This window comes from Homarus americanus, unplaced genomic scaffold (assembly GCF_018991925.1).
Source record: "Homarus americanus isolate GMGI-L3 unplaced genomic scaffold, GMGI_Hamer_2.0 scaffold48090, whole genome shotgun sequence".
NCBI lineage: Eukaryota > Metazoa > Arthropoda > Malacostraca > Decapoda > Nephropidae > Homarus > Homarus americanus.
In genome coordinates, this window is record NW_024753848.1 from 340,098 (window position 1) to 367,961 (window position 27,864).

At 37.0% G+C, this 27,864-nt stretch overlaps 1 protein-coding gene across 3 annotated transcripts; it reads left to right on the forward strand.

The window, feature by feature from the left end:
* The first annotated feature begins 328 nt into the window (after window positions 1–328).
* On the forward strand, window positions 329–27,011 carry LOC121855629 (INO80 complex subunit D-like). 3 transcript variants are annotated; one of them, XM_042350692.1, is made up of 11 exons: window positions 329–704; window positions 3,397–3,490; window positions 8,117–8,358; window positions 12,256–13,074; window positions 15,204–15,425; window positions 16,402–16,652; window positions 17,115–17,287; window positions 18,423–18,663; window positions 19,153–19,405; window positions 20,903–21,061; window positions 21,690–27,011. In XM_042350692.1, exons 2-11 carry the CDS (start codon window positions 3,423–3,425, stop codon window positions 22,265–22,267), a joined length of 3,006 nt encoding a protein of 1,001 aa, XP_042206626.1. In that variant the 5' UTR covers window positions 329–704; window positions 3,397–3,422; the 3' UTR covers window positions 22,268–27,011. The 3 variants fall into 3 exon arrangements, with proteins under 3 accessions (XP_042206626.1, XP_042206625.1, XP_042206627.1); XM_042350691.1 differs by having other exon boundaries at window positions 331–704; window positions 21,687–27,011; XM_042350693.1 differs by lacking the exons at window positions 329–704; window positions 8,117–8,358 and having other exon boundaries at window positions 21,687–27,011.
* Window positions 27,012–27,864: the final 853 nt, after the last annotated feature.

Here is a 27,864-nt window from a genome sequence, read left to right on the forward strand (position 1 = left end):
TGGATATAAAAGATAAAATTAATTATAAAAAAGATTTATATTCGATAGACAATGATTAAATAGTAATATATTAGAGAAAAATAATAAAGTGTCATAATAAGACTTTGAGCTTGGCGGTGAACCTCATGACTCAGGCGCGCCGACAACTAGTTCTAATATAACACCTACTCTTTTCCTTTATACGACCCATCAAACCCCACACAACACATCCATTCCTAGTCCTATCACTAAAACAACATCAATAATTATAGTTTAACACTAAAAAAAACATTTAATTAACAAATGTATCTTTAACCTACATGACCGCAAATCACTCGCAGATCTAGCTAGTAGAGGACTGCATACTTAAACACAAATATCTATATTAATTAACCATGTTATATCATATACTACCCTACCAATAAAACATTAAAGTATTAACGTATAATCTATATAAAGAACTCTATATAATTCCTCTTAGTTTAGGAGAATTAGAGGTAAATAGAGATGTTGGTTATGGGTTGACCAAACATGGCGGTGTGGGGAGGGTCGAGCCTGTGCACTAAGGCGACGCTCACCACTATTGTTGCGCCGCCGCCATTCCTACACCCAAGAATAACGAGAAAAGCCAAACCTTACATGTCTGTCTCGCCTTTTACCACTTATATCTGGTCTCAAGTGTAACTCCTCAAGGATCTAGGTGACATATAATGCTTCAATACAAGGTAAATATGGTCTTAGTATGTTGAATTTGTCTAGAATATTGTAGTTAAAATATTGGCTCTAGCAGCGCATTAACCTTATTTTATACCTCATTTTTCTCTTAACTCATTCTTCCTAGCTTTAAACTAGTGTGAATTTTCGATACCTTGATAATTAGAGGATCAGGGGAACATATTTTCATGGGGTTAAGTAGTTAGATGAAGGTAGTAATAATGATTAAAGAAAGTCAACATTGAAGGACCTGTGAGGTAAACAAGGGGGGCGGGTTGCCATGACGACCACCCCCCCTAGCTAGACTAAGGGGGGGAAGAAAACCTTTTATTATATATTACTTTATATATCAATGACTCCTATGACCACTAGTGAACCACCACCCTGATTGGTGTAGGAGGAAAGGTCTTAATGACTGTTAATTAACTGGCTCGAGGAGACTGTAAGGGGGGTGGGGGAAAGATCTTTAATTATATACCTTATATCCTGTATCCATGGATTTCTTCAATAGAATTACTGCTAGTAGATGGTTACCCTGACTAGTGAAGGATAAAGGACTTGCATACTCGTGGATTAACTAGGTGGAAGACTATATAGTGTGGAATAAGTCAAAGCAACATTGGGGGGGGGATTTTCTATATCTTTAATGAATTTCTTAAGGAATACTAAACCTAACCTGACCTGTTTTCACTCTGCTAAGCTTATCTAAGATCTTGAAGTATTACAGTTACTCCCAGGCATCCTCAGAGTAAGTCCTTGATACCTGAAGCATAGAGGAACTGTCATCTGTGTGTGTTGTTATTATCTGTGTTCAGTTGTCATTCGTGCCAACTAGTTGTCATATATAGTGCTGGAAGACCTGTTAAGTGTTTTGTGTGTAGTTGTTTGCCTGTAGGTCATTGCTTGTTAGTGCTGGTGTGGATAGTTAGACCTAGCTTATCCTTGCTAGGTTAGGTGAGGAATGTGTTGTGGATTTGAGTTTTATTGCAGTTATAGATAGATATTTGGTATATAGTATAGATAACAAGCTATTAGGTAGTTAGTCATGTCTGGTACTAACCTATTAAGGAATATTTCTTTCTGATACATTATATAAATAGACTTATTCTACCCTCCTGACAGTCACTTGGAAACGATTGTCTTCAACACTAACACAAGCTAAATATTCTTACCTAACAGCTCAAAATAAAAGAGGAATACTAGTTTATATACCACACTGTATAAGGCCACTTGGTATGAGAGATGATTTCAAGCTTAGTTACTTTTTAATTCTTATCATTTTTTCCTCCCTGTTTCACCTTATATCCTCCCATGCTTCATCTTTGCTTAATTGTATCTTAATATAATTCTATGAGCTGTTGCCTTGTACTATATCATTCACCTGTTGAATGCAGTTCAAGTGTATTACTGTACTGTATTTCTGAGGAATTTTATCAACACTGACTGTTCATCTGTTTTGCTTTATAAAACTGTATCATGAGAATGTGGGAATTATTATTATTATTATTTTTATTTTTATTTTCATTTTTATTTTTATTTTTATATATACATCCATAATAAGGAGGATGGATGACAGTGGTTGAGTAATCCAGGTGGAAAAGGTTGAGCTAAAAGTGAATATTATAGGAAAGATTCAGTTTAGCTCGATAGTCTTGGTTCTTCTTAGTGTGTGTGTGAAGCCTTCATTTATGTATGTTATAGGGCAAAGATTACAAATTTGGGTATGGGTCAAAGATAATACATGGATAAGTCTGCTTTGAAATCCATTTGAAACCCATAACTCGCATAGCATCACTAGTTAACATATAAATGAAGAGGTTTGGCTATTCTTGTAATGGTATCCTAACCTAACCTAACATATTATAACATAACCTAACGTATCCTATCCTAACCTAACCTATATACTGTATTGTAAAATGAATGTCAGTGAAGATCTTGGCAGTAAAAAAAAAATAGTTTATATATATATCTATATATATATATATATATATATATATATATATATATATATATATATATATATATATATATATATATATATATATATATATATATATATATATATATATGTATATATATATATATATATATATATATATATATATATATATATATATATATATATATATATATATATATATATATATATATATATATATATATATATATATATATATATATATATATATATATATATATATATATATATATATATGCTGAACTAAACCTTAGTCTCTATTTAAAGTGGATTAATATTGCATGCATCCAGTCACACACACACTTACTACCTCCGTGGCTTCTCCTTCATAATGCCTTTTCCATTATTGTCTATACTTTGTAGGTCACATAAGTGTGTGTGAGAACTAAAACCAACCTCCTCCCATAATGATTATCATATTTCACAGCTTCTCATTGGTGGTAATTACTGTAGGATAGTGAAAGCTTTATTATTCAGCAGGGGGGGGGGGGTGGTCAGTTAATCAAATACAGTATGTTAATATAATACAGGTACAGTACAGGTATACTCACCAATCAAGTATACTGTCCTGTACATGAAGTGGTATTACCTGATTCTTCCTCTGCTTCTCTGATACTGTATTGACATTGAAGTTATAGATGTGCTGGTTCACATTTGATGTTTATTAATCATCTTTTAAGTAGTTATAGTTAAGGTGTTGCAGTGTAGTAAACCTTGTGTTGCAGGAGAGTGGTGCAGCAGCGTGGTAACTATGATGCAGGAGAGCGCCCGCCTGCCCCCCCTGCTGAGCCCTGCCTGGACCCCACCAAACATCTCTAGGTATTACCCTACCTTACGCTCCTCCACTGTTTGTTCTTTTCCCGCACTAATATTGGTCTGGACACCACCAGGCATAACACTAACAGAATATTCCATTTAAAGATGATGATGATTATATTTGATAACTATCGTCTGTTCATTTCAGTTTCTTGCTTGTAATGGTGCAGTACATTCTCTTAACACTTGGCTTCTCTTCCTCATTAGAATTGGCTACATTGCACCCCATATTTATTTACCAGTGGGGTAGTGTAAGTAGAGAGTCTTGTAAACTAACACCTAAGGAGCCATCTTGCCATTTTTTTTATTTTTTATTTATTTATTAATTTTTTTTTTATGTGGCCTCCGTCCTCCCCCTATAGCCACACCTTCGCCGCCATATTGCCATTCCTACTTTTTTTTTTTGGGTGCATTGTACATGTTCGTAATATCACCTGTTCGTGACTGAAGGGGCATATCTTGCACACTGTTGATATACGTTTACATAAAAAAATAAATAACCGTTGAGAAAATTGTATAATGCCATGTGGAGGTGGAATAGACATGTTGGTTTATGTTGTATGTGTTGTACATTACAGTGAATGATTAGCTAAATTATTTATGCTAATTCTTGCCATGAGTGAAGGATTGGTGTTTGGCCACCAGGCATCTACAGTCATTTATGGTTTTTATTGTAGATCCCTAGAAAATTGCTATATTTTAGGACATGCAATAAACAGGAACCTAAATACTGTATTAGACTTTATTCCTACAGACTTTTAGGTATACTACATCTTAAAATATACTGTAGTAATCATTTGGGGTTCTCTGATAAAGAAATGACCCTGTAAAACATAATGAACTCTCTGCATAGTACAGTAAACACATTTTGATTGGTCATTCCCTCCTACATACAAGAGTTTAACACCTAGGAGATTGAGCAGAGGTATGTAACTATAACAATGCTGGAAAAGGATATCATATATTTATTTTTATTGTCAGAGACTTTATTATAATTGTATTATTATTATTATTATTATTAGAACGGTTCATATTATTGTCTTGGAAGATTGTTAGGTTCTTCTGCTGAGTATAATCAAATAGGCTGGTTGGCTAGGTGATATCTGTCGAAACTTTTTTTTTTTTTTTTTTAGTACTATACTGTATGTCCCTTTACCTAGCTGATGTTTATATGTTTTTTTACTTTCATCATTAACAAGTGTTCAGACTCCACTACTTCATATTTGCTCATTGGAGTTAAACCTCGCTCATTTTTATATTGACTTTCCTTGATGTACGGGGTTGTTGATTGCCTGGCTGCATAGTGTTAGTTATCTTGTTTGTCTGCAATTTTGTGAGAGGTCGGTGCGTGTATCACTTTGTTGTAGTGTTGAATTGATGTGATGAGCAAAGCATGGAATACATTATTACTACTGTATTAATATTCCAGTCTAATCTTTAATATAGTAATCACTGAGAAGATGTACCAGTTTCTCATATCACTTGGTGTTACAGTTTGTGTGTGGTGGTTTAAGGGGTTGGTGCCGAGATTAGAAAGATTGATTGATGGCGAATATAAACTGTGTGTGTCCTCTTGGTCTTGTCACCTTTCAGTATTATGATAGAGGAGTTTGTATGTATGAAAAAAAAAATTTATTTTACAAATTTTCTAGCAATGAAATGACTGGTGTTTATTATTCTGCTATTTTGTGGTCTATGGACTATAGGATATAAATAGAACAGCGTATACTGTACATAGACAGAATTAGAGCTAGAAAGTGCTGAGGAGGAGAATGGAGGGTGGTTGAAAGTGACAGAGGATCAGCCCAGATGGAGGAGGAGGACTGTGGATTGGGCATAGAGCAGTGTGTGTGTGTGACAGACTCCACTCCAAAAGGGAACGGATGGAAGAAGTAATTTTTCAGTATGAGCAAGGAAGAAAAATTGAAGTTGTTCTTTGAGCCCTGATGGATGATAACAACTGTGGTGTGGAATATGTAATATATGTACTCAAGGAGCATTAACTCTTCTGTATGGATGTAGTTTCGGTATTGCAGTTTCATGAAAAATAACGTGTGCAGTACAGTACTAGATAATTGGTCTGGTAGTGAAAGGAGATGTAAGGAACACTTGGATACAGTACAGTATATGACAATTGTTTAGACTAGTGATGACTGGTGAAGGAGATGTATTGTAGGTGAAGTAGTCATGGATGAGATTGACCTTGTACAGTATGATGATGTACCTGTAGAGTCAGTAAGAGAGTTGTTAACCTTCAGGAGTAATGTACTGTACTGTATGTTGGAGGAATGATGACAGACCATACACATGTGTTAAGAGTGGAAAAAGAAAGGACCCAGAAGTCTCAATGATGAAACAACTTGGTAAGCAAATTAAAAAAAAGGAAGAGAGAGAAACAGTAATTTGAATAATGTGGACTCTGCATTCTTATTGTTTCATTCAGCATACCAGTAAGTAGAAATCATTGTAGTCTTTGATGCTTCACTGTATATTGTATCTGTTTCACTCATCTTCTGACAATGAAAATTAAATTCAGAGACGGTACTATGGGGTCATGTTGAAGGAGCAGCCTCATCACTTAGGTACATATTCATGACATCTTTTTTCTCTAATCTTTGGATAATATGGACTATTTCTTCTGTGGTGATAGGAAGCTTATTGTACTGGTACAGGTGTGTGGTTTTGTTGAGATGATACTGACCAGTATGACTTACTGGTCATCGGTGGGGTGAACTCTGACATCTTCGTGTATACTGCCCATCTCTTTGCCAGGGGACTGGTATATATGATGGCAGGTTACATTATCCAGGCAGATGAGGTCATATTTTATTTAATATTGCAAGCAGTACATCTCGACCAATTGTCTCAATGTTGAATAAGTTCCATTTCAAACTGTGGTAGTGTGAAGGTTCAGCTCAGGAGTCTAAACTCATTCAGTAACTGATACACTTCAGACCCTCTTCAGTCATAAAGGGCAGTTGATATTCAAATCCTCTTAGCTCCTGCTCTTGTAACATACCATCACTACCTGTTGGGAGAGAGTATGTGGTGTGAACATCCTTGGGACTACAGATCTTTGTGAATTTCACCCAGTTTGCTCAATGTTTCATTTCTAGTGAAAGTTGTATTTTTAAATGGCACTTGTAAGTTGTAACGTGTTTGTACAACTTGCTGCTTAGGCTGTTTATTGTGTTGTTGAAACTTACACAGTGAAAGGGGTTGTCTTCTTGACTGATGACATTGGACATATGGATCAGTTTTCAACTGGCTCCAAACATCTGGCAGTACTGTACATAATAAAGATTAGAACAATACAGGAAAGGTGAACCAATGGAATGATGTCCTGCAGAGTCATGAAACACACACACACACACACATGTGCTGGGTACCCATATACTCTCTGTGGATAGTGAGGCTCCTCAATATGATTTCCAAGTCATACAGTATAGTATTGTATTGGGTATACAGTATATTATAGCCTAAAACTTGCCTGTACAGTACTGTAAAATATAATTTTTTCTGTAATCTAAACTTTCCAAACTTTCCTTGACTCCTCATAGCTGAGTTTGATCATTTAGTGTAAGACTTTACTACAGGTTGTGACAATCCCCTATCCGAAATCCTTGGGGCCAGAGGCATTTCGGATTTCGGAATTTTTCGGTTTTCAGATTTTTTTTTTAAGCCCACCCGGGGACAAGTCACTGACCCACATTGGGGCCTGGGGGACGAAAATATACTAATAATTATAATGATAAAATTTGTTGATATTGAAGAAACTTTGGATTTATTGATTGGTAATGTCAGATTGGCTTAAGCAAATGGTTCTCAGAGAGTTAATTTATTAGACCTCTTCTTAGTGTGAATGAACTGCTTGTAAGATGATTAATGGTTAAAAGTGGCAAGAGACAGTGACATTAATTATTAGGAAGAAGATGTCTTGTTGATGGCAAATATTGTGAAGTTGTACTGTACTGTATTGTTGAGGCATGGAGTTACTGTACATGTGAAGATGGAAGTATGATTCAGTTCAGTAGTTTTGATAATTAATAAATCAACAAAGTGTGGAAGCATCACTAACTCATATGTAAACAAGGAATTAAGTAAACGAAAACAAAAAACTAATCCTCACCAAGTTCCAATGGGAGCAGTTCGACCTTGAGTTAACTGAGGTGGTAAGGGGAGGTAGGAGGTGCTGCTTGTAGCATTGAATATGATTTGGCCTTGTCTGCTGTGATGGTGTAAAAGGTGAGTCAACCAGGGGAATTTTATAGTAGTGTGGATCTCATAGGTCACTTGCTGGTTATTTCCGAGTCATAAGATGGGATTTTATATTTCAATCCTTTAATTTGTGCCAGAAAATTTATACTCTGGTTTTGTCCATTTTTTTTTTTTTTTGCTGTGGTGTAAGTGCTGACTAGAATTGATAGTTGCTCACACATTTAAGGGTTTGTAGGTTTATAACGAGCTTTTTAATCTGTTATGTGGTAATGAGGTTTGATTAAGTCTTTGCCAGTACTGTAGTTATTAGTGGTGGTCTTACTCTCTGGTATAAGGATTGTGTTTCTCTTGTAAAAAACAGAGCATCACATTTTACTTGTATTGTCATAGATATTTTGGCTTGTCTGTCAGTAATAGTGTGGGTACTGGCCGTCGCGGGGCGGGTAAGCGGGCGCGAGGGACTGGGATCCTCAATGGTCATCATGGCCGGCCTCGTCCAAATGGTCATCCCCTCCAGCAGCAGAATCCCCAAGATACCCCTCAGCCACAGTCCCCAGTCTCATCCCAAGCCATATCCCAAGCCTCGCCCCAGCAACCATCGCCTGTACTGTCTCAGACACAAACACCACTTAGAGACACGCCCAAAACACAAGGTAATCCCATAATCTACTGCCTTCGTTTTTTACCAAACCCGCTGTACGGTATTTAGGATCTACTCGTCCGTCGCTTCAGCAGCTGTAGATTGCGGACGTGACGATGCAAACTGATGCATGTAAATAATTTATACTGTACATCAGGAGTTTCCCAGTGAATCTTATAAGCATATCACTCCTTTTCAGAATCCTTTAAAGGGTTAGAAGAGAAAAAATATAAAACACCATTTACCTTAGTTATGATGCTCCCAGCTGCAGCTGATGGATCTTCAAGGTTATAACCATCCAAGACACTTATATTTTTGATCCAATAAACTGACAGCTGTTTTAAGTACAGTGTACAGTAATTCCTCGCCAACCGCTGGGGTTACATTCTAAAAATCTCCCGCAGTTGACAAAACTGTGATTGGCAAGGGCTGGTGTCTGGGTCTGATGGGAAATAAGGTGTTTAGGGAAGTGACCCCTGAGAGACTTACCTTAAGTTCTATAATGTACAGCTCAAGGTTAAGAATAAGTACAGTGTGTATGTTATACTTTATTTTTACCAGTACAGTATATAAGATACTTTGTTCCCCCTCTAAAATCACCCTGTGGTTTATATGTTGAAAGACCTATGGTGGCTGTGTGAGCCCATATACTGAAGGTTGCCCAAGTTATGCTGCCAGGAAGAAATCAAGCCCTTAAAAAAAAAAATAGTGTACCAAAATTTTAAATGGTAGCTGTCACATGCCATACAAAGATTGTGATATTTATTGGTGCGGAATCGGTGTGCATGAACAACATCTCACTGGTAACGTCAGCTCACAGGAAACTTTAATTTGTATAATCATGAAATCAGTAATTTACTACATCTCATAATATATAGAGTGTACGTAGCTGTTTGAGGGTGGTTAAATTAAATTGTTTTTTAGTGTTGCCTCTCAAAATACTTCACTACTAAGTGCTGTAATTACAATCACCCTATGAGTACAATATTAGCCAATGTAAACAAACAAACTGTCAATCCGTTTAGTACCTAAATGTGGCTCATTGATGTTTTTTTTTTATTGGTAATGTGAATATTTAATGGTAATGCCTATATACACAGTACAGTACTAGTATTCACAGAAATATTATAATATTATTTTTTTCTCTTTCACTAATGTTTGTTTCCATGATAATAAAAATGAAATATTAAAGAACATACTGTACTGTGTATTCACCATTTTCCCCCCAAATATTAACTTTAAATTCATGGTGCATCTTATACACCAGCAAATATGGCACAGTACTTAAAAGAACATTAATTTCAATGTATAAAAATGTTATACCATACACTGCAGGTATTGTACTGTATTTAAAAGCAAAAATTATATAAAAACGGTGAAATGGAGAACCCGCCTGGACACTCCTTAACAGTCTCCCTAGCAACACAAATATGTATACATTATATGACATTTTTTACACCCTACAAAGTGTCCCCATGAAATGTGGCTACGGACAATGGTTAAAGGTGGTCAGGGGTGTAGATATGTCAATTGGCACACATCTTTACTTTGATTTATGTCACTTCAAACCTAACCCATATGATTAATCCTTTCTTCATTACATAGTGCCCTTAATATAGTGAGTGTCATGGTGATAATGTTGACATGATCAGTCAACCTGTGCAGATATTTGAACCAGCTGAAGGTCTGACTGTTTCACATAATTAAACAAGTGGGGAAAGAACTTAGTGGGTCCATCCTGGTACAGTACTTTAAACCCTTTCATCCGTAGCCAACCACACTCAAACCCCGGTAGACCATTCACCTGCCAGTGTCGTGCTTTCTTACGTATACTGTATGTGAATCTTGCTTACACACACACACACACTCACTCACTCTCACTCACTCACTCTCACTCACACACTCACTCCCTCTCTCCTGTCAGATGGTAAACACTCACTCTCACTCACACACTCACTCTCTCTCCCCTGTCAGATGGTAAACACTCACTCTCACACTCACTCTCACTCACACACTCACTCTCACTCACACACTCACTCTCTCTCCCCTGTCAGATGGTAATATTTGAAACGTTTTAATATGTTTTATTTCTCACATGAACTACTAAGTGTTGGTCATAATTTCAATGAGAAAATAAAGACTTCATGCTCCCAAGACATGTATGAAAACGTGTGACCGAACATCAAGAATTAAGTTGAACAATTAAATGATACGGTATTGGTAAAAAAAAATAGAAAATGAGGTTTGAAGTGATGTAAGAGGCGGGTGAGAAATGTATTGGCTATTAAATTTGACTCCAGAGATACAGTGATCATATTGATGCACATAAAAGGGAGTGAGATTGTGGAATAGAGGTCAGTGAGAGGTTTTATTATTTAAAGAAGAGTGAGGGTTTGAGATCCAAGAGTAATGCTCATTTGAATTTTGGAAAGGACATAAATGAAACTGATAAATTTATACTGTACAGAAAAGAAGTACAGTGGTCCCTCGGTTAACGAGCACAATCCGTTCTAGAAGGTTGCTCGTTAACCGAAACCATTGTTTCAATGGGTTTTTGGGTAATTGGTTCTAGCTCACCAAAAATTGCCTAAATTCAACAAAAAGGGTAGAAAAGTACACTTACTTTGAGGTGTGTATGTAGAAGGCTCCTGGATGATGATGATGATGGGAAAAGAATGGGGGTGGAGGAGAAGGGAGAAGAGAAGGCATTGGGGTGGAAGAGAAGTCACCCCATGGCGCCATTTCACCCATAAAATTTTAGTTCTTTTAGTGTAATTCAAGATTATTTCTTTAAATCAACACTGCACTGCATTATATATTGTCAATATGTAAAATAAATTTCAAAATGACCAATAATTTGCTTGGAAACACAGAAAAAAAGCATTTAGTTGAAGAGAGTCTCAAGCAAGATGTTACCTCCACTGAAAAGAGAGAGACTAACGCCTGTTTCGTGTGTTGCCAGGCTGGATGGCGTGCCAGAAGCTAGTTTCTTTACCTTCAATTAGGTTCAATAATTGTTAAAATTATTAAACAATTTAATATTAAACTTTTAAAATTATTGAATACTGCAAACTTCTTGATATTTACTAAAATGGTAAGGAATATAAGCCCTAGAACTGATTACTGTATTGGCGGACTAATACTACAGCTGGTGGACCGCCAAATGGAAGTGAAAACATGTTGAGGTCGGCTCATAAGAAACTCGTTAATCGAGGGATTGCTCGTTAACCGAAGTTAAGAATCTTATGGAAGGTAACTCGTTAACCGAGGCGCTCGTTAACCGAGGAATCACTGTATTGTACTGTATGTTAAATGATCATCAGTAATTAAAGATAAAAAAACAAGTCACTTTAGGATACAGTGGAAATATTTAAGTCTTCCTCCTGATGTACAGTTTATATCACTTTGGAAGATCTGTATTTAACACTTTGTATGGTATTGTAACTCTGGCTTCAGGGTGATGTCTTGTTGTTTTAGTTTGCAGAAACGAGCAGAACTTATGTCATACTGTACTGAAGAGGTTCTGCGTAAGTCATGGTGAGGCGTAGTCAGTACATGAGTAACCTGTATATGCTGTGTTGTCTTTATGGATGGTGATCAGTCTTGTAATTTTGCAGCAGCAGTTAAAGCTCACATAACTACAGCATTTGATTAAGTGATGTCATGTATTTTCTTGTTTGGTGTATGTAAAGTATTGTACTGTACAGTAATTATATAAATAATGTCTCCTTGCCATTTTTTAAGGAGGTAATAACTGTTAAGGGCATTACTGTATGGGTTGTTGTCTGTCTCAGTAAAAAGCATATTTAGTTGTACTTGTTCTGGAATGATGTGTCTTTCTATGTGTTTAATGAATGTAAGACATATGCAATATGTATAAATATTTTAAGATGTGTTTTACATTTTGCAGCCAGTCTGAAGAGGTTAAGTGGCATAGTGGCATCTACACCTGTGTCAACATCACCTGTAACTCAGAGTAAAGGGAGAGAACGTTGGGGTGGTTGGCTTGGAGGCTCACTTGCCTCCCACCGTGGGCGGAGTGAGGCTTCTAGGCAGCATGCTAACTCCAGTCCTCTCCACACGTCTGAGCTGAGAAGCTCTGGCTTTGACATGACGAAACTATACCCTGAGTTGTCAGCAAAGCTGGGCCTTACCAAGCAGAATCCCAGTGACAACACAAACACACATAAAAATGGCATTACTGTCAGAGAAAATTTTACCTCAGGCCCCTTAAAGAAACTAGAAACTGTGACAGATGACCCTAGAATTAAGGTCGTTTCCACTGGCCAGATTATTAACAATACAAAAGGACTTTTAGCTGCCAAAGTTGGTAATGGAATTCAAACTAGTAAATCCAGTAGTGTTAAGCCATCAAAGCCAAAGCCCAGATGTAGTGATAGAGGGCAGAGAAGAGGAAGTCACAGTCGGACAAGTGGACGACATGAAGCCATCTCTTCTGGGGCAATACACACTTCCACCCTTGGGCTAGGTCCAACTCCTAGCAAGGGACCAAGTTCATCCAGCAGCATCAGAAGCACTAGTACTGTCAGCATCAGAAATGACAATAATAGTGGTAACATCAGTAGTATATTGGAGGAACAGCTTAGAGGGGGAGTAAGTCAACGGCAAGTGGCGGCTATGACGTCCCTAAGTTTAGGCTTGCACCAGTCTAGGTTACCACAAGCAACTATCACCAGACCTGTTGCTGTGTCTGCTCCTCTCAATGTTTGTAAGTAAACCTAAAGTAACTCGACGTTTATCCTGATTTTTATATATATTTTTTTCCATTGACATGTAAGTTATTGAGTGAAGTGTTCTCTACTCTGCAAGTTATGTGGAATGTGCACTAAGTTTATGTAGAGGAAATGTTGTGTTTTGTTTAGTTATGCACTACATCAACCAGTCACATGTTGATGACAAGGTACTATGTGTAAAATGGTGTTAAATTACTTAAACTATTTATTTCATATGTAACTCGCATCTTTCTTTCCAACACTCATAGCATGGTGGTGCATGTAGCATGTCATAAAAATAGTCTTCTCACCAACACACTGTAAATCATAAATAAGATTAAACCAGGCAATGGGTGGGTTAAAACTTACAATATCTCTGGCATTGGTTTAATTTATCAAAGATTGAATTAATTGATTAAACTCCACTCACCTTCATCTGTCCTGAGCAACTGTGGCAGACTTGACATGTGGAATGGTTCCTTGGGTAACAGTATATCATAACACAACTCTTTTAATCATTATGGCTGCATCATACTTAGCTGACAAAACAAAATGATTTTTTTTTTAATGGAACAAAAGAAAGCATGAATGTTGGGTGAGCATGGCATCAAGTAATGTATAATAATGTTACAGTAGTTTTATTGTGAATGGATAAAAGTGAATGAAAGGAGAATCTGTGTTTTGATTGTGAGTTTGGCATCTCTGCTTCACAAGGCAATGGTCCCAAATAATAGGCAGCAACTACTAGTCAATCCCAGAAATGTTTTGTGGAAATCAAGAAATCACATTGAAGAATTCTTTGTCAGCATACAAGGTCAGGAGGGAGTGGGGGAGGGCATTCACACCACATCACAATGTAGTCTCACGCAGTTTTTCAATCTCTTCTCCGTCTTCTTTAATAAATGCCTTTGATTATTATGTGTGTATCTCCATTTTTCCTGCATCCTCCAATTTTCTTGCCTGTTTGTGTATATATATGCATCCATCATCTATTTTAATGTGTGTAATACTCTTGTGTTGATGAATATATAAAGTTACTTTCAAATGTTGTCTCATTTTGTGCAGGAGGAGACCATTGTGTAAAAATACTGTACTGTACTAGTACCTCCCTTATCTTAGAGGAAGTTGTTATCACTTAACCAGGGATTAAACATCAGTCGCTTGTAGTAGCTGCCAGAGGACTCTTGTCTGAGTCTTTGTTGAGTGTTTCATGCACCTCTTAACACAGGTATAGGATTCTCTACCTAATGAATAAATGGTAGATTTATGGGAAGGTATTACTGTAATGGGTTAGGTTTTATGCTTTCTTTATCCTTAAAGATTTAGATTGTAATAATTTTTGTTGAAAGAATTCTTAAAGGTATTGAATGCTTGATTTAGCCAGTGTCCTGTACTGAACTTTGTAGGTAAATCCTCTGTTGGGAGATTTCAATGTTCACTGTAAGGGGATTACCTATTGACCTCAGACAATTTTGACAAAACACAAAGATCCTTCTTTCTTTTTTTTCTCAAAGCAACACAATTTTCAGTACCTGTATATGAGACCCCAAGAACTCACAGACAAATAGAACTTAGGGTCATACTGTATTACATTAATTATTACTAATTACTTTTTATAGTACAGTAGTCTAATGTAGTTGTTGGTAGCAAGAAGGATGAGGAACTGTCTTCTGATTTTTACTTTGTTATTAGAATTGAAAGTCACTGGTAATGGATGTAGCCTGTGCTTGAGGTAATAGCTGTTAGTGTTTTGAACCATTTGTGTTTTATATTATACAGTATGTATATATATATATATATATATATATATATATATATATATATATATATATATATATATATATATATATATATATATATATATATATATATATATATATATATATATATATATATATATATATACTACTGACTCTTGTTTTCAGTTTTATTCTCTTTCATATCTGTATATTTTCATCAATCAGCATATATTACTAAGTCTCCTCGTGTGCCAATAGGGTGGATGGTGTTATGACCTGAACAATCAGCATTTATTTATAAATTTTTAATGGACTTTATTGAGCAAAAAAGGTCAAACAGTAAAATGTCTTTTGTAAGATATTAATATCTTTGTTGTGTACCTCAGCATCAACTTCGGCCTCCCCTGGTAGGAGTCTAGTCATGGCCCCCGCCACCTACCTGCCCTCAGTGGCCACCCACCAGCCTCGGGTGGTCACCCTACCTCCTAGGAGGCTTCCGCCACCTGCCATCACCAGTGCCGCTGCTGCCACTCTTCCCGAACCTCTCTTACGGGTCCACACGCTACGGGAAAAACATTACGCTTATAACTCCGATCTCTTTCCCTTAGGTATGGTGACTTTTGGTGGTTTATCTTTGTGAAACTAAAGATTTCTTTCTTTTAACATTGTAATACAGTATCATCTTATGTAGTAATTTGCCAATCCTTGTTTACAACAAATTTAGACAATAAGTCGACATTAAATTATAAAAAATATTGTTACTGCTGTTTCCTACATTTTTGGAGTGACAACCCTTAGGTGTGAAGGGTTAGTGTAGCCCATCAGAGTGCAGAGTTCCTGTACAGTATTTGACCACCAGTTTGATCTGTTAATAGGTTGGCATTTATCAGTTTATCACATTTCTATAATTTGTTCGCTGTAGAAAATAAAAAGAAAACATCATGGAGAGTGAGGCATCGAAGCTACAGTATACTGCCTTGATACTTCTTGACTCTTGAATAATTGTCAAGAAAGATTTAACATTGCTACATATTTTTTTCCCAGTTGGCAGCCTCTTACCATCTGAGGTTAAACAGTCAGTATCAGTCAGTGAGTTAAGAGGTCCATTTTTGAGGGATTTAACTGTGGATCTTGGGCTGGGGATGATTAATTTTTCCCCATTTAGTCATGAGGAGTCCAGGTATCAAAGAGTAGTCCAGGTATCAAAGAGTTACTATGCCAGTAGGTAAAATTATCCAGTGTCCTCTAGCCTCAAAAGGTACCATACATTATATAGCTTCTCTGCTGCCTGTAATGGTGAACGTATTTATGTTTGGTGTTAATGTCATTTGGTTAACGTACATTTTGTTGCCATCGCTCGGATAGATTTGTATTTATTCGGACATACACTGATGGATTGTGTGTTGACTTTAGTGTTGAAGGTAAGATGCCACAGCTTCTGTCAGGCTTTATAAACTATGTTATCTATTAGTGGGCATTAAAGATAATTGATTTGTGCCCTTAATATACTGTATACCATTGTACATATTTAGAAATGTTACATCATTGTCTGGGGAATTCATGTGTTTTGTTTCATAATTTGAGGTGTTGAGACGAGCGAGGAGAGTGATGGCAGCGACACAGATGATCTTTGTGGGAGTCAACAAGGCTGGCTAGACCCTCCTGATGGCCCTTATGAGAGATACCAAAGTTGGGTGAACAGTAGTGATGAAGGGAGTGGAAGACAGCAGAGTTGGGCGGACCCCACGGCTACAGCCTTATCGCGGTTGCCGGGCGGCTCCAGTTGTCAGCGGTCTGTTACCCTCGCAGTTGCTCTGTCCTCGCACAGAAGACAGGTTAGTGGATCATTGATTAAAATAGTCTGTGTGTCTGTCGGTCTTGTTCTCACCAATACTTCATCATGGGTGGATCGTGCTAATCTTCCTCAGCTCACTTCTCTCAGTCATTCAAGACACTCCACCTCTATCTTTTGTTAAATCTTATTTATAATCCACTCGCACTTGTCATGGTTAGAAAAGCAGTTATTTATTTATTTTGTATCTGATGTGTTATGTTCTTGGCTTCTCATTATTTCATTCCACATTGTACACTTTGTCACCTGCTCTCTCTCTCTCCTTTCACATTCACATTGTATTTCCACATTGTATTTCAATTTTGGAGGTTTATGTTAACCTTGTACTGTATCACCTAATTGATGAGAGGAAACATCCTTACTTGTAGTTGATTTTGTGTTGAAGACTTTGTGGATATGTAGAATTGCGAATATATTGTTATTTGAGGACCGTTTTCTGTCTTAGGTTATCGCATCTCGTGTGCGTACTGAAGTTCGTGCATGGGAGTTTGAGAGACGGTGCGCTCTAACGCAGAGACTGGTAGAAGCTGCTCGCACACATCCCCGCCTCACTGCAGATGCTTGCTGCCTCTACCGGACTTCACAAGTTAACCAAGAATCTCCAAAAATTAAATCTAGGTATGTGGTCCTAGGGGATGCCACCCTTTACAGTGGTCCCTCGGTTAACGAACACAATTCGTTCCAGAAGGTCGTTCATTAACCGAAAATTTCATTAACCGAAAGCATTGTTTCAATGGGATTTTGGGTAATTGGTTCCAGCTCACCGAAAATTACAAACAAACTAAAAATAAATGCAGTAAAGTACACTTACTTTGAAGTGTGCATGTAGAAGGCTCCTGGTTGATGATGATAATGATGGGAATTAGAATGGGGGTGGAGGAGAAGGGAGAAGAGAAGGCATTGGGGTGGAAGAGAAGTCGCCCCATGGCACCAGTTCACCATAAAATTTGAGTTCTCTTGGTGTAATTCAAGATTATTTTCTTTAAATCAACACTGCACTGCATAATATATTGTCAATATGTAAAATAAACTTCAGAATGACCAATAATTGTACTGTAAAAATGTAAAAATAGTTTATGTTCAAGAGAGTCTCAAGCAAGAAGCTTCCTCCACTGAGGAGGGACACACACTGATGCCATTTTGGGTGTGTTGAGTGGCTGTTTGGTGCGCTAAAAACTAGTTCCCTCTACTTAAATTATGTTAAATAATTGTTAAAATGACTAAAAACTTTAATATAAGACTTGGAAAATTATTGAATAGTACAACCTTCTTGATATTTACTCAAATGGGAACGAATTTAAGCCCTAAAACCGATTACTGTATTGGCAGACTAATACTACAGCTGGTGAGCAGGCAAAAGCAGGCGAAAACATGTTGGGAAACATTCGTAAGGAATTCGTTAACTGAAATTTTTTCATTAACTGAGGCGTTTGTTAACCGAGGGATCACTGTACTGCAGTACTCTATCATTTTCTCATAATGCAAGTAATAATTATTTGATGTATATTATAAATGGCTTTTAAATGATAACCATGAATTCTGCTCTTTGTGTTTATTATTTTAAGTACCTACACATGAGTCTGATAGTTGAAAATTAAGGGAATTGAATAATAGGAGGATGAAAGCCACCCTTCACCTTTTTCCCCTTACATGAGTGTTGGGAGTTGTGACCCCATGGACTCTATGTGGAAAGGTGGTGTATTTACCCAACCTTTATTGGCAGCCTTGTTCACTTGTAATTCCTCTACTGTAGGTTTAGGTCTTCGGTGCTGATGCGACGTGAGTGTGTCTACAATGATGGTGAAGGTGGAGGAGAGTGCAGGGAGCTGTCCTTACCTGGAACTAGACACTGCATACGTCATATCATGTATAATGTGGATCAGCAGCTGTTCACTCATTGCACTGCGCGGCAACCTGATAACACATTATGTCGGGTACCTGTATTTGACGTTTCCCATGAGCTTCCACTGTGTTCACAGCATAGTAAAACACAGGTGAGGAATTTTTAACAGTTAAATTACAAAAGTGAACTGCTCTGATGTTTGTTATGGTGATTTTTCAAGTAATTGATGTGGAGGAGAGGTTAAATTTATAGTGATATATTAAGGTGATTTATAATGAACCTACATTGTGTGGTCTTACATGTTAAGTTTATTTAATAAATAGAATTGTATTTGTGTGAATAATTTAAAGGAGTGATGATTTTTTTTATGAAAGAGAATTAATGATTTTGTACAATGTGAAGTACAGTTTAGGGCAGTCCATCATCCATTGTGGTGCTGTGCTTTAAAATACCTCATAAGGTTGAAAGGAAAATAATATGAATGTTGAACTGCCTGACTCTCCTCTTAGTGGCTGATTATATTTGTTTAGACTCAAGATATGATTGATGTAGCCTGGGTGCTTGGGTAATACAATTTTGAAATTGTTCTGCTTAAATCATATTTTCTGATTGAATAATGAATTTTTGTTGTGGCCCCCAGGAAAATAATGTTAAAATGGTTTTGGAAGAAACTCCAAAGCCCAAGAGATCTCGGAAAAAGAACAAAATGCCAATTTTATCAAGATACGGTAAACGAAGCAAGAAACGGCGAAGATCTTCCAATTCTACCTGTTCAGTAATTCCCTCTACCAGTGTACGACCCCCCATGGCCAGTCAGTCCTCACTCTCTTCCCCACAGCCTTCACCCACCACACCACAAACATCCCCACATTTCTCAACAGCATCATGTACAGGTCAGTTGATGTTTTGCTGGTGTCAGTCTCTGTTTTTGTGTTAAAAAGATCATTCATATGCACTAACTCACTCACTCACTGAAAATGATACATTCAGTCTTTTTCCATATACTACTCTTACCTATTCAACATCACACACACATTCCTGTGTTTCACCAACACTTGTTTGTAAACACTGTCCTTTCACCCCAACCTTCTCCCACCCTATTCATCAGATCACTACCATTACTCTGACCTCCTGACAGATTTTTTCCCTCTTATCTTTTCTCTTCACATTGAACAATATGAATTTCCTCGCCTGAATTGGTGGGTCATAATACCTGTGACTGTTGACTGGATAAATTATTATCTTGAGGGATCATTATTACTGTGAGTGTGATGATTTAACCTCCAGAATACAGTGACCTTGTATTTAAGGGATTAATCATTGTATTGAAAGGATTGAGATCACAGTACTCTAGGGGTTAATTCATTGTACTCAAATGGTTAAGTTATCTTATGGCAAAAAATTCAAAGGTTTAAGTAAATGTTTCATACCTTTGGGAACCAGTTCATGTACTGTATTTCTACCTATGAATGTCTCCATCTGTCAGTGTCACACACCTCCCAGCTAAGTGGGATGGTCCAGGTACATAAACATTTTAAAGGAAATTATAGTAATAAGGTCATTCAGCATTTTCTCATTTTGGGTGAATCAAAGTATATCAAGACTCCCATAGTACTAGACTGAAATAGTTCATAACTGGTAAGGTAAATGTGGTAGTGAAAGGAGTGTTGGACATATTGAGAGAATGGGAAGTGAAACATTGGTAAACAGATTGTTATATTTCAGGCGTTGGTTTGTAGGAAGAAGATGGGTAGAGATGGAATGGTAAGATGGAGAATGTACTGTAGATAGTAAAAGAGAGAGAGGTGGGGGCAATGGGAAGGAGAGAAAAGATAAGTACAGTGGATCTAGAGAGAGAGAAAGAAAGAGAGAGAGATGTCTAAGAAGCAACAAAATGTTTAAATGACTTGATATTTATTTTTATTTTTAGGGAAAGACTTGTTGGTGATGGGTGATGCTAGGTTGTGTGAAGTGAGAAATGATAGCTAAGCACAATAGATGTTTAGGATTTTGTTGTTGAAGAATAGGACCTTATTAGAACACATTTTTTGCAGTAGTTTTAAGTGAATAAATGACAGTAAATGAAGGGAAAGTACTGGTATGTGTGTGCATTTGACTTCAGCCACCTTGCAGTATAGCATAAAATGGCCTGAAAGAGTGAAAATAAAAAACTATGTTCACTAAATTTAATTTAAAAAATGAGAAACCCATTTCTATTTTCTCATCCACTTTCCTGTACAATTCATTACTACCTTGAATAGTGTGTAAACTTTCCTCTGGTGCTTTTCCACAGATTTGTTACCTGAAGGTTAACAACAGTGCTTCCCTCCTTCATATATTTGTGTAGTTACGTGTCACTTTACCCATCAATAACAACACGACCTCGACAGATTCTCTAGCCGAGGCGGAGGAGAGTGAACTGGACGATGACATGGAGGGCATGGTCGAAGGTCTGGATGCTGCATCTCGTCTGTTAGATCCTCGGGATTTCCAGGATGTACTAAACCGCATCCCAGATCATGAGTTAACACAACTCTTTGATGCTCCAGGTGAGCCTCCCAGTTTACATGGTAACTGATCCACGAATTCTGTACTGTACCTGATCGTGAAACTGCATAGTACAGTACGGTAGTTGTAACTCAGTTCTATTGGCAGTTATATAACAGGTGTCTGGAATGTAATCTTTGATGATACTGTAGATGATTGAAGAAACTCAACATGGGCATAAGAGTACATTACTACTGTTGTAATACACTACACTGTGTCCAGCTTTAAAAATAGAGTATCACTTATCTCTTACTGTATGTGAGATAAATAAAATAAAAAGGAAGATAAACTCTAAGATTCTATTAGATATTTGTCAAAAAAAAAAAAAAAAAAGATAGTAAGGTTAAAGCACTGAAGAGTAAAGAGAATAAATTACCAAGGATTTAGGTTGTAACTTCACCATTGGTTACTCACTTCTTCATCTATATATTGTAGCTAATTTAGATATTTTGTTAAATATTTTATTTATTTTGTTTATATTGTCGTGTGAAGTCATACTGGGTTTTAGAGTATGTATGACTTATTTTTAGCCGATTTTACGATAATTTTATTATTAATGTCACACAGATGAAGACGTTATAAAATAAATTTCCAGACTGTAATTTAGCAAGGTTGTATTTGTTGCAGAAGGTAAAACAGGGGAGTTTGAGAGTACTGCAGAGGACAAGGGAGATATAGAGACAGATCAGGGCGATGACGACGACCACTCAGTCAGCTCCCAGACCCCCACTCATAGTCCCCCATGTACGACACCAACTGTTGCTGCCACCACTACCACCGCCACTACCACCACTGCCTCATCTACACCTCCAATGACTGAAGAAGGCACCACTTTAAGTCTGGACGAGTCTACCTTGAATGAGCTTGTTGCTGGTAACATCCCTATTGACTCTATTATTTCATCATCGTTCAACCAGCAGGAGCTGAACACTATATCACAGGCGTTGTCCAACATCGTGCAGGAAAATAACATAAATCTTGTCGGGTTTGACCTTAGTGCGGGGAATTCTTTTTCTGCCTCGGAAACGGGCGGATCGGGTCCGGTGGGAGACGTAAGTGACAACTCGCTCATGTCCCAAGCCAGCGACGGAGCAGGCCAAGCGGATTTTAGTGAATCGGGACGTCCAGTGTCAGATTGTAAAGTTAACTTATTAAGCCAACGTCCTGGAATTATCGGAGACACTGCCACACTCTCTCCTTTAAAGTAATTTCTATTATATATCTATACTGGTGTTAATTTTGAGTCATGTTAGGCATCCTTGTTGTTGTTGGTCAGACTGGACACTAAGGGAAGGGAAGTAAAGAGTGAGGTGATACAATATGAACAGGTTGCCTTGATCAGTGTTTTATTAGAGTAATGTTTCGTACAGATCTTGTGTTTATTTGTAATTTTATCTACAGTATTTTTTTTTCAGTCAGTGCGAGTGTAAATGGTAATGTAAGAATCAAACTTACGTGTGATAGTGATTGAGGCCATTTATTCATATTGCATTCACTCACCCTAGTTAGTGTGCTTTGATGACAGCTGGAGAAGTGAATAAAACACATATGGTACTTGAAACAGATTGGTATTTTAAAATGTGTTCAGTGGAATCACCCCAAGATGTTTGGCTTATTTTGGAAAAAATTTACCGATCTCCACCAAGAGTTCAAGATAATTTTTATGTAGAATTATGCAGGCATATTTTGATTGGCTTATCTTTTGGTGGTAAACATTATTCAGTGTCACGATGCAGTACAACAGTTAAGTCTGCCACACTGTCCGTGAGTACTGATGCGATTATAATTTGTTCTGTATTTTTTCTTCTTTTCTATATGCTGACCCTTTGTTATAGAAAATCTCAGAAGTTCATTCCTACTATATCAGCATTTTTTATACATATATATTAAAAGCTGTCACAAATGTTTATACTGTCAGGACACATGACTTTAATGTTACTTTTTACAGTTGTAAACTGTACTTGCTACATATAATTGGTATCCAATGTGGTCATCTTACTAAAGCCTATTAGCAGTGTCCTAAAAGGTGGTTACCCCCCCCCCCTGCCAGTATGAAGTATTATTGGTGAGGCACAAACAGAGCCCATAATGCCAAGCAGCCATCATAGACAAGGGATTGGTAGAGTAGCCAAAGGTGGACAGTGTTCAAGGAATCTAGGTCCATAGTGAGTACCTGTGTGTATTTGCATGACTAGCTTTTTTATGGTTATTATTAGGCCTGTGGTTGGTTATAGTTCAGTATTCTGTATTTGGAAGGTTGACCTTTGATGTATGTATACCCAGACGTTTTTCTTTCTCTCCCAACTGCATCTTCAAGCCCCGATGGCCAGTGGAGGGTTGTTGGCCGCACTTCCTGCTCTGTTGCACGTTTGTCGTACTTGCTGTATTTATATTATTATTTTCTATTATTGTTATTATTATTATACTCTTAAGCCTTTTCTCACTCACTTTAGGGTGGCTAGAATCAAGAAAAAAAAACACACACACACTCATCTCATTTGTTGTCATTCATTCATCCATACATTCATATTGCTACCATTGCTATGTTCTGCCATGGTTTTTCCCTTCCACAGCGAGGCCTCAGATATCCATCTAGTTTGTGTGTCTTGCTTCGCACAACCTGGTGTCATTATCACCATTTATTTTAGAATAAATATTAAAAATACCTGCGATCTTTTCTTAAGATAAACTTTTACTTGACAGCAGCCATACACTCATTGGTTAATCTGGACATAATAAGTGTGTGGAGGAATGCATATACAGTATACTGCTCAATAGTATTGACAAGACTTATTGTTGTGATGGTCCGTAAAAATTAAGGAACGTTTCCCATTTTAACATAATCGTCTATTTTAGGCTTTACCATTTGGTTTATTTTCCAGGGTCAAAATTTTTTTATCACAGAATATCCCAGACAGTTACCCTCAAAGGTATTATTATGCTTCTTGTACAATAATCTTCTTGAAAGTTAATTCCTTGTTCAGTCCAGTATTTTGATCATTATTATGGGGATTTTTTTTCCTTCAGTGAAATGGTAGAAATTTAGCCATTTTTTCGGGGTTGCAATAACACAGTAGTTTATTGATTGAAGTTCCAGTGGGTTTTTTTTTTTTTTTAGTGCAGGAAGGTGTTGCCAATAGAGGGCCAATCAGAAGAGAAGTTCAGAAGTAGTATCTAGAATAGCTCAATAGGTGAAAGTTGCAAGGTAAAGTTGATAAATCAAGTCTGTTTGCCCCCTCCTCCTCCTTTTTATCCACTTCCTCTTTCTCTTTATCCTTCTTAGTATCTCAACCTCTTCTTCTTGACCGAGATAATGTCCTTTAACACCAAGGCCTTTACCATAGGATAGATGTGCATCCTGACCATGAACCTCACCTTGACTTTTCAGTGTGAGGTGACAGCTGTTCCAGTCTGACATACATCATCTTCACTGTATTGTACTCACCCATTTCCCTGTTCTTCATTGGAGGGCTTAACATCATCACACAAATCATCCGATAACACTGTCTTCATTTCTCATCTTCTAAACTTCATTTCTCTCTTTTGCCGTAATTAACATAAGTAGATTTATAGTTTGTATTTAAAGCATTATTTTTTATGGTCTCAAATAACTTTTAAAAAGTTTTAATTCATTTTATATCACAGGAAAATTACATGTTATACTTGCCACCATTTCCCTTCCCTCCCTCCTCTCACATCCTCATATGTATATTACCATTCACTTTCATCCGTATGTCATTGTATATATCTTTGAATATTCCTCTTCCCACACTTGCATTTCTTATTTCATTTTGTGGAGTTACAATGAGGTGGTCTGTATTCTCACTCTTCATGGTATTCTTCCATTTAAATGATCTAATCTGTCTTTGTATCCATATATTTTGAATAGTTAACCAGTTGGTGGGTAGGCTAGACCTTTTACATGTGTCCTGCTGTGAAAACCATTGATCATCAGGGTGCTTGCTACTCCCATGTAGAAATTGATAGAAGATTGTTGACACATGTTAGTGAAATTAATTGTAATTGTGATTTAAAGATGCTATAACATGCAAAAAAAAACAAAAAACAGAAGACTTGTCAGTGTGAACATGAAGTAGGATAAATGTCCTTATAATCATGCTTCAGAAACATTGACCAAAGTGTTGCAGTTCAGGAAAAAAAAAATTTTATTATACATATTCGTACGTTAAATTGCAGTCTGTATGCCAGCAGTCAGTTTTACGTGCACATATCTTCTACATCAGCCATAAGTAAGCGACCCATTTGTATTTATTATTAGAATATTTTGTTAACAGTGTTTGTCAGAATGTCAATCAGGATTTGCTAGAGTGGGGGTAGACATGTTGAGAGAATGGGTAGGAAGAAGTGGGTGAGAGGAGTGTTTTATTCGGGGGTGGATGGTGGGAGACGAGGGCAATACCAGGAAGGACAGAAGGAAGTTGGACATCTAGGAAGCAGAAGTTTGGCTGTGTGATAATAGAGCATGGATGTGATGGTGGTGGGCTGTATGAAGCAATAGCACCAGATTTGAATTTTTGTACCATGTTGTGGATAAGAAACACATACCAGAGCACATATGTTACAGCAGTTTGAGATAATGAATGATGGTGAATGTTTGGAGTGTGTGTGTGTGTGTTGCTTTTGGTTCTGGCCACCTTTTTGCTATAAATGAAAAAAAACTTGAAAGACTCAGAAAAACTATAAATTCATTCAACAAGTCTTGTTAAGGTTGCATCAATTTAGTGAGCATTATTGCCTCACTTACATTTAGAAATACTGTACAGTACAGTAAGCTCCTGTTATACCAGTCATGTGGTCTTTTATGATAGTTGCTGAAATACAGCCAACCATTATTTTATGATTCATAAACCAATGGAAAAACAGGGCTGCTCTGAGGTTGCACATTGAATTATATGGAAATTTTGAGCATAGTCCAATGTTGACTTGATACAATAAATGTCACTATTACCCCAGCAAAGAACATAGTTACATTCTCCACAGCAAGCAAGAATCTAAATGATATTATGTAATGCTGAATCTGCTGTGGCAGGAACATTTTTTCACAGCTCCACATCACCTTTGTTTCTTACCATCTATCTGCTGCTGCCTTGGTGTGGAGAGCGAGAGAGAGGTACAGTACCCTGACTACACGGTGTTGGGTACTTTAGACAGCATTGAACAACCAGAGGTGAAACAAATTAGAAGGGATGAGATAAGACCAGAAAGCAGACCCAAAAAATGACCAGTTTAGCACATTCATGAATCTTTGGAATTTTATGAACCTTTGAGAATCTGGACTCTTCACCAGCCTGTGATCACTATTCTTGTTAACCATTGATGAATTGTAGACTCATTCATGGGTCTTGGCTAGCATGTGTTTATATTTGGCTGTATTAAATGTAAATCCTTTTTATAAACATTACACTATTTAAAATTTAGTTTAAAAAGATAGAAAATCTTTATTACAGCTACAAGTACCACATACATGGAACTTGGGAAAATTTTATTTAACGAGTAGGAAACTATTAAGTGTACAGTATACAGTACATGATTTATTGTATAGCCTACTGAGTGACAGCAACCAAGATGTCCATAACTTGTCAATTGGCAGTACTGTCCCACTACAGACCACATTACTTAATATATCTTGCTGCGCTAAAAAATGAGTTCCCTGAAGAGTTTACCTTAAAACAGTGACCCGAGGTATTTGTGACCATTACATAGCAGGAGTTTACTGTATTGTTTTGTTTATTCACCGTGCCAACACAGCTTCAGATGACAGTGTCGTGATGTAACTTATCCTTGTCTCTCCCAACCACACATTTATTACATTCCATAATTTATATCTTAACTTTTGTCATAACTTTTCCAAATCTGTGATTGCCATATTCAATATTTTGTCTCATATTTAGACTAAAGTTTATTACAAAAATAGGAGAATTATCTAATAGCCACAATAAAGAAGCTGGGGGATAGGTATTATGATTTTGCCAGTAGGTAAAATTTGTGCAAATTATTTACGTGAAGTAAAATGGTGTATTGATAGACAGATAGTATCATATTTCCTGTAAGGTAATATGACAGGTAACAAACCATCTTATCGATGTCATAAAAGATTAGGTCTATTGTTATCATTATGGTAGGTGATCCTCGGAGAGAACAGTAATAGATAGCACGGTACAGCAGGTAGAGACTCGGATAGACGTTGAAACCAAGTCAGGTCTCGAAAAGTTTTAACCTTGGAGAGAAGACTTGATGATCACCTAGCAGATCAAGATGTAATGTTTGATTCTAGAGCTCTGTGATCAATTGATGTGAAAACCAGCATAGCCAATTTGACAGAGTACCTAGTAGAGTTATACAGCCAGATAAAAGAACTGGATTTGTAGGTGTTACTCCAGAACACATCCAAGTATAGTTCAAGTATTGAGTTGAAATATGTGGGATTTTATTTTTCTTGAACAGTTTCTTACTTCTTGATGTGTGTGGATCATCATCATCAACAGGTATAACAGTCCTCCTTTTCTCGGTGAAAGAAAGAGAAAGACTTAAAGCAGGTGTTCATTCCCTAACTAATTTTCCAGAGAATATATTTTTTTAAATGTCCTCCATACTTTTAAGTTGTTCATTGGTGTTTGTCAGTATTACATAGTGTTCTCATGATCTATGACAGCAGCCACTTTTATTTTTATTTATTTATTTTTATTTTTTTCTTCTAAATTACGAACAGCTTGATCTTTGAATTGGCTTTGTATCCCTCGACCAAAAGATTAGGGGGACATGGCAGTGATGCTGTCCGTCCCTA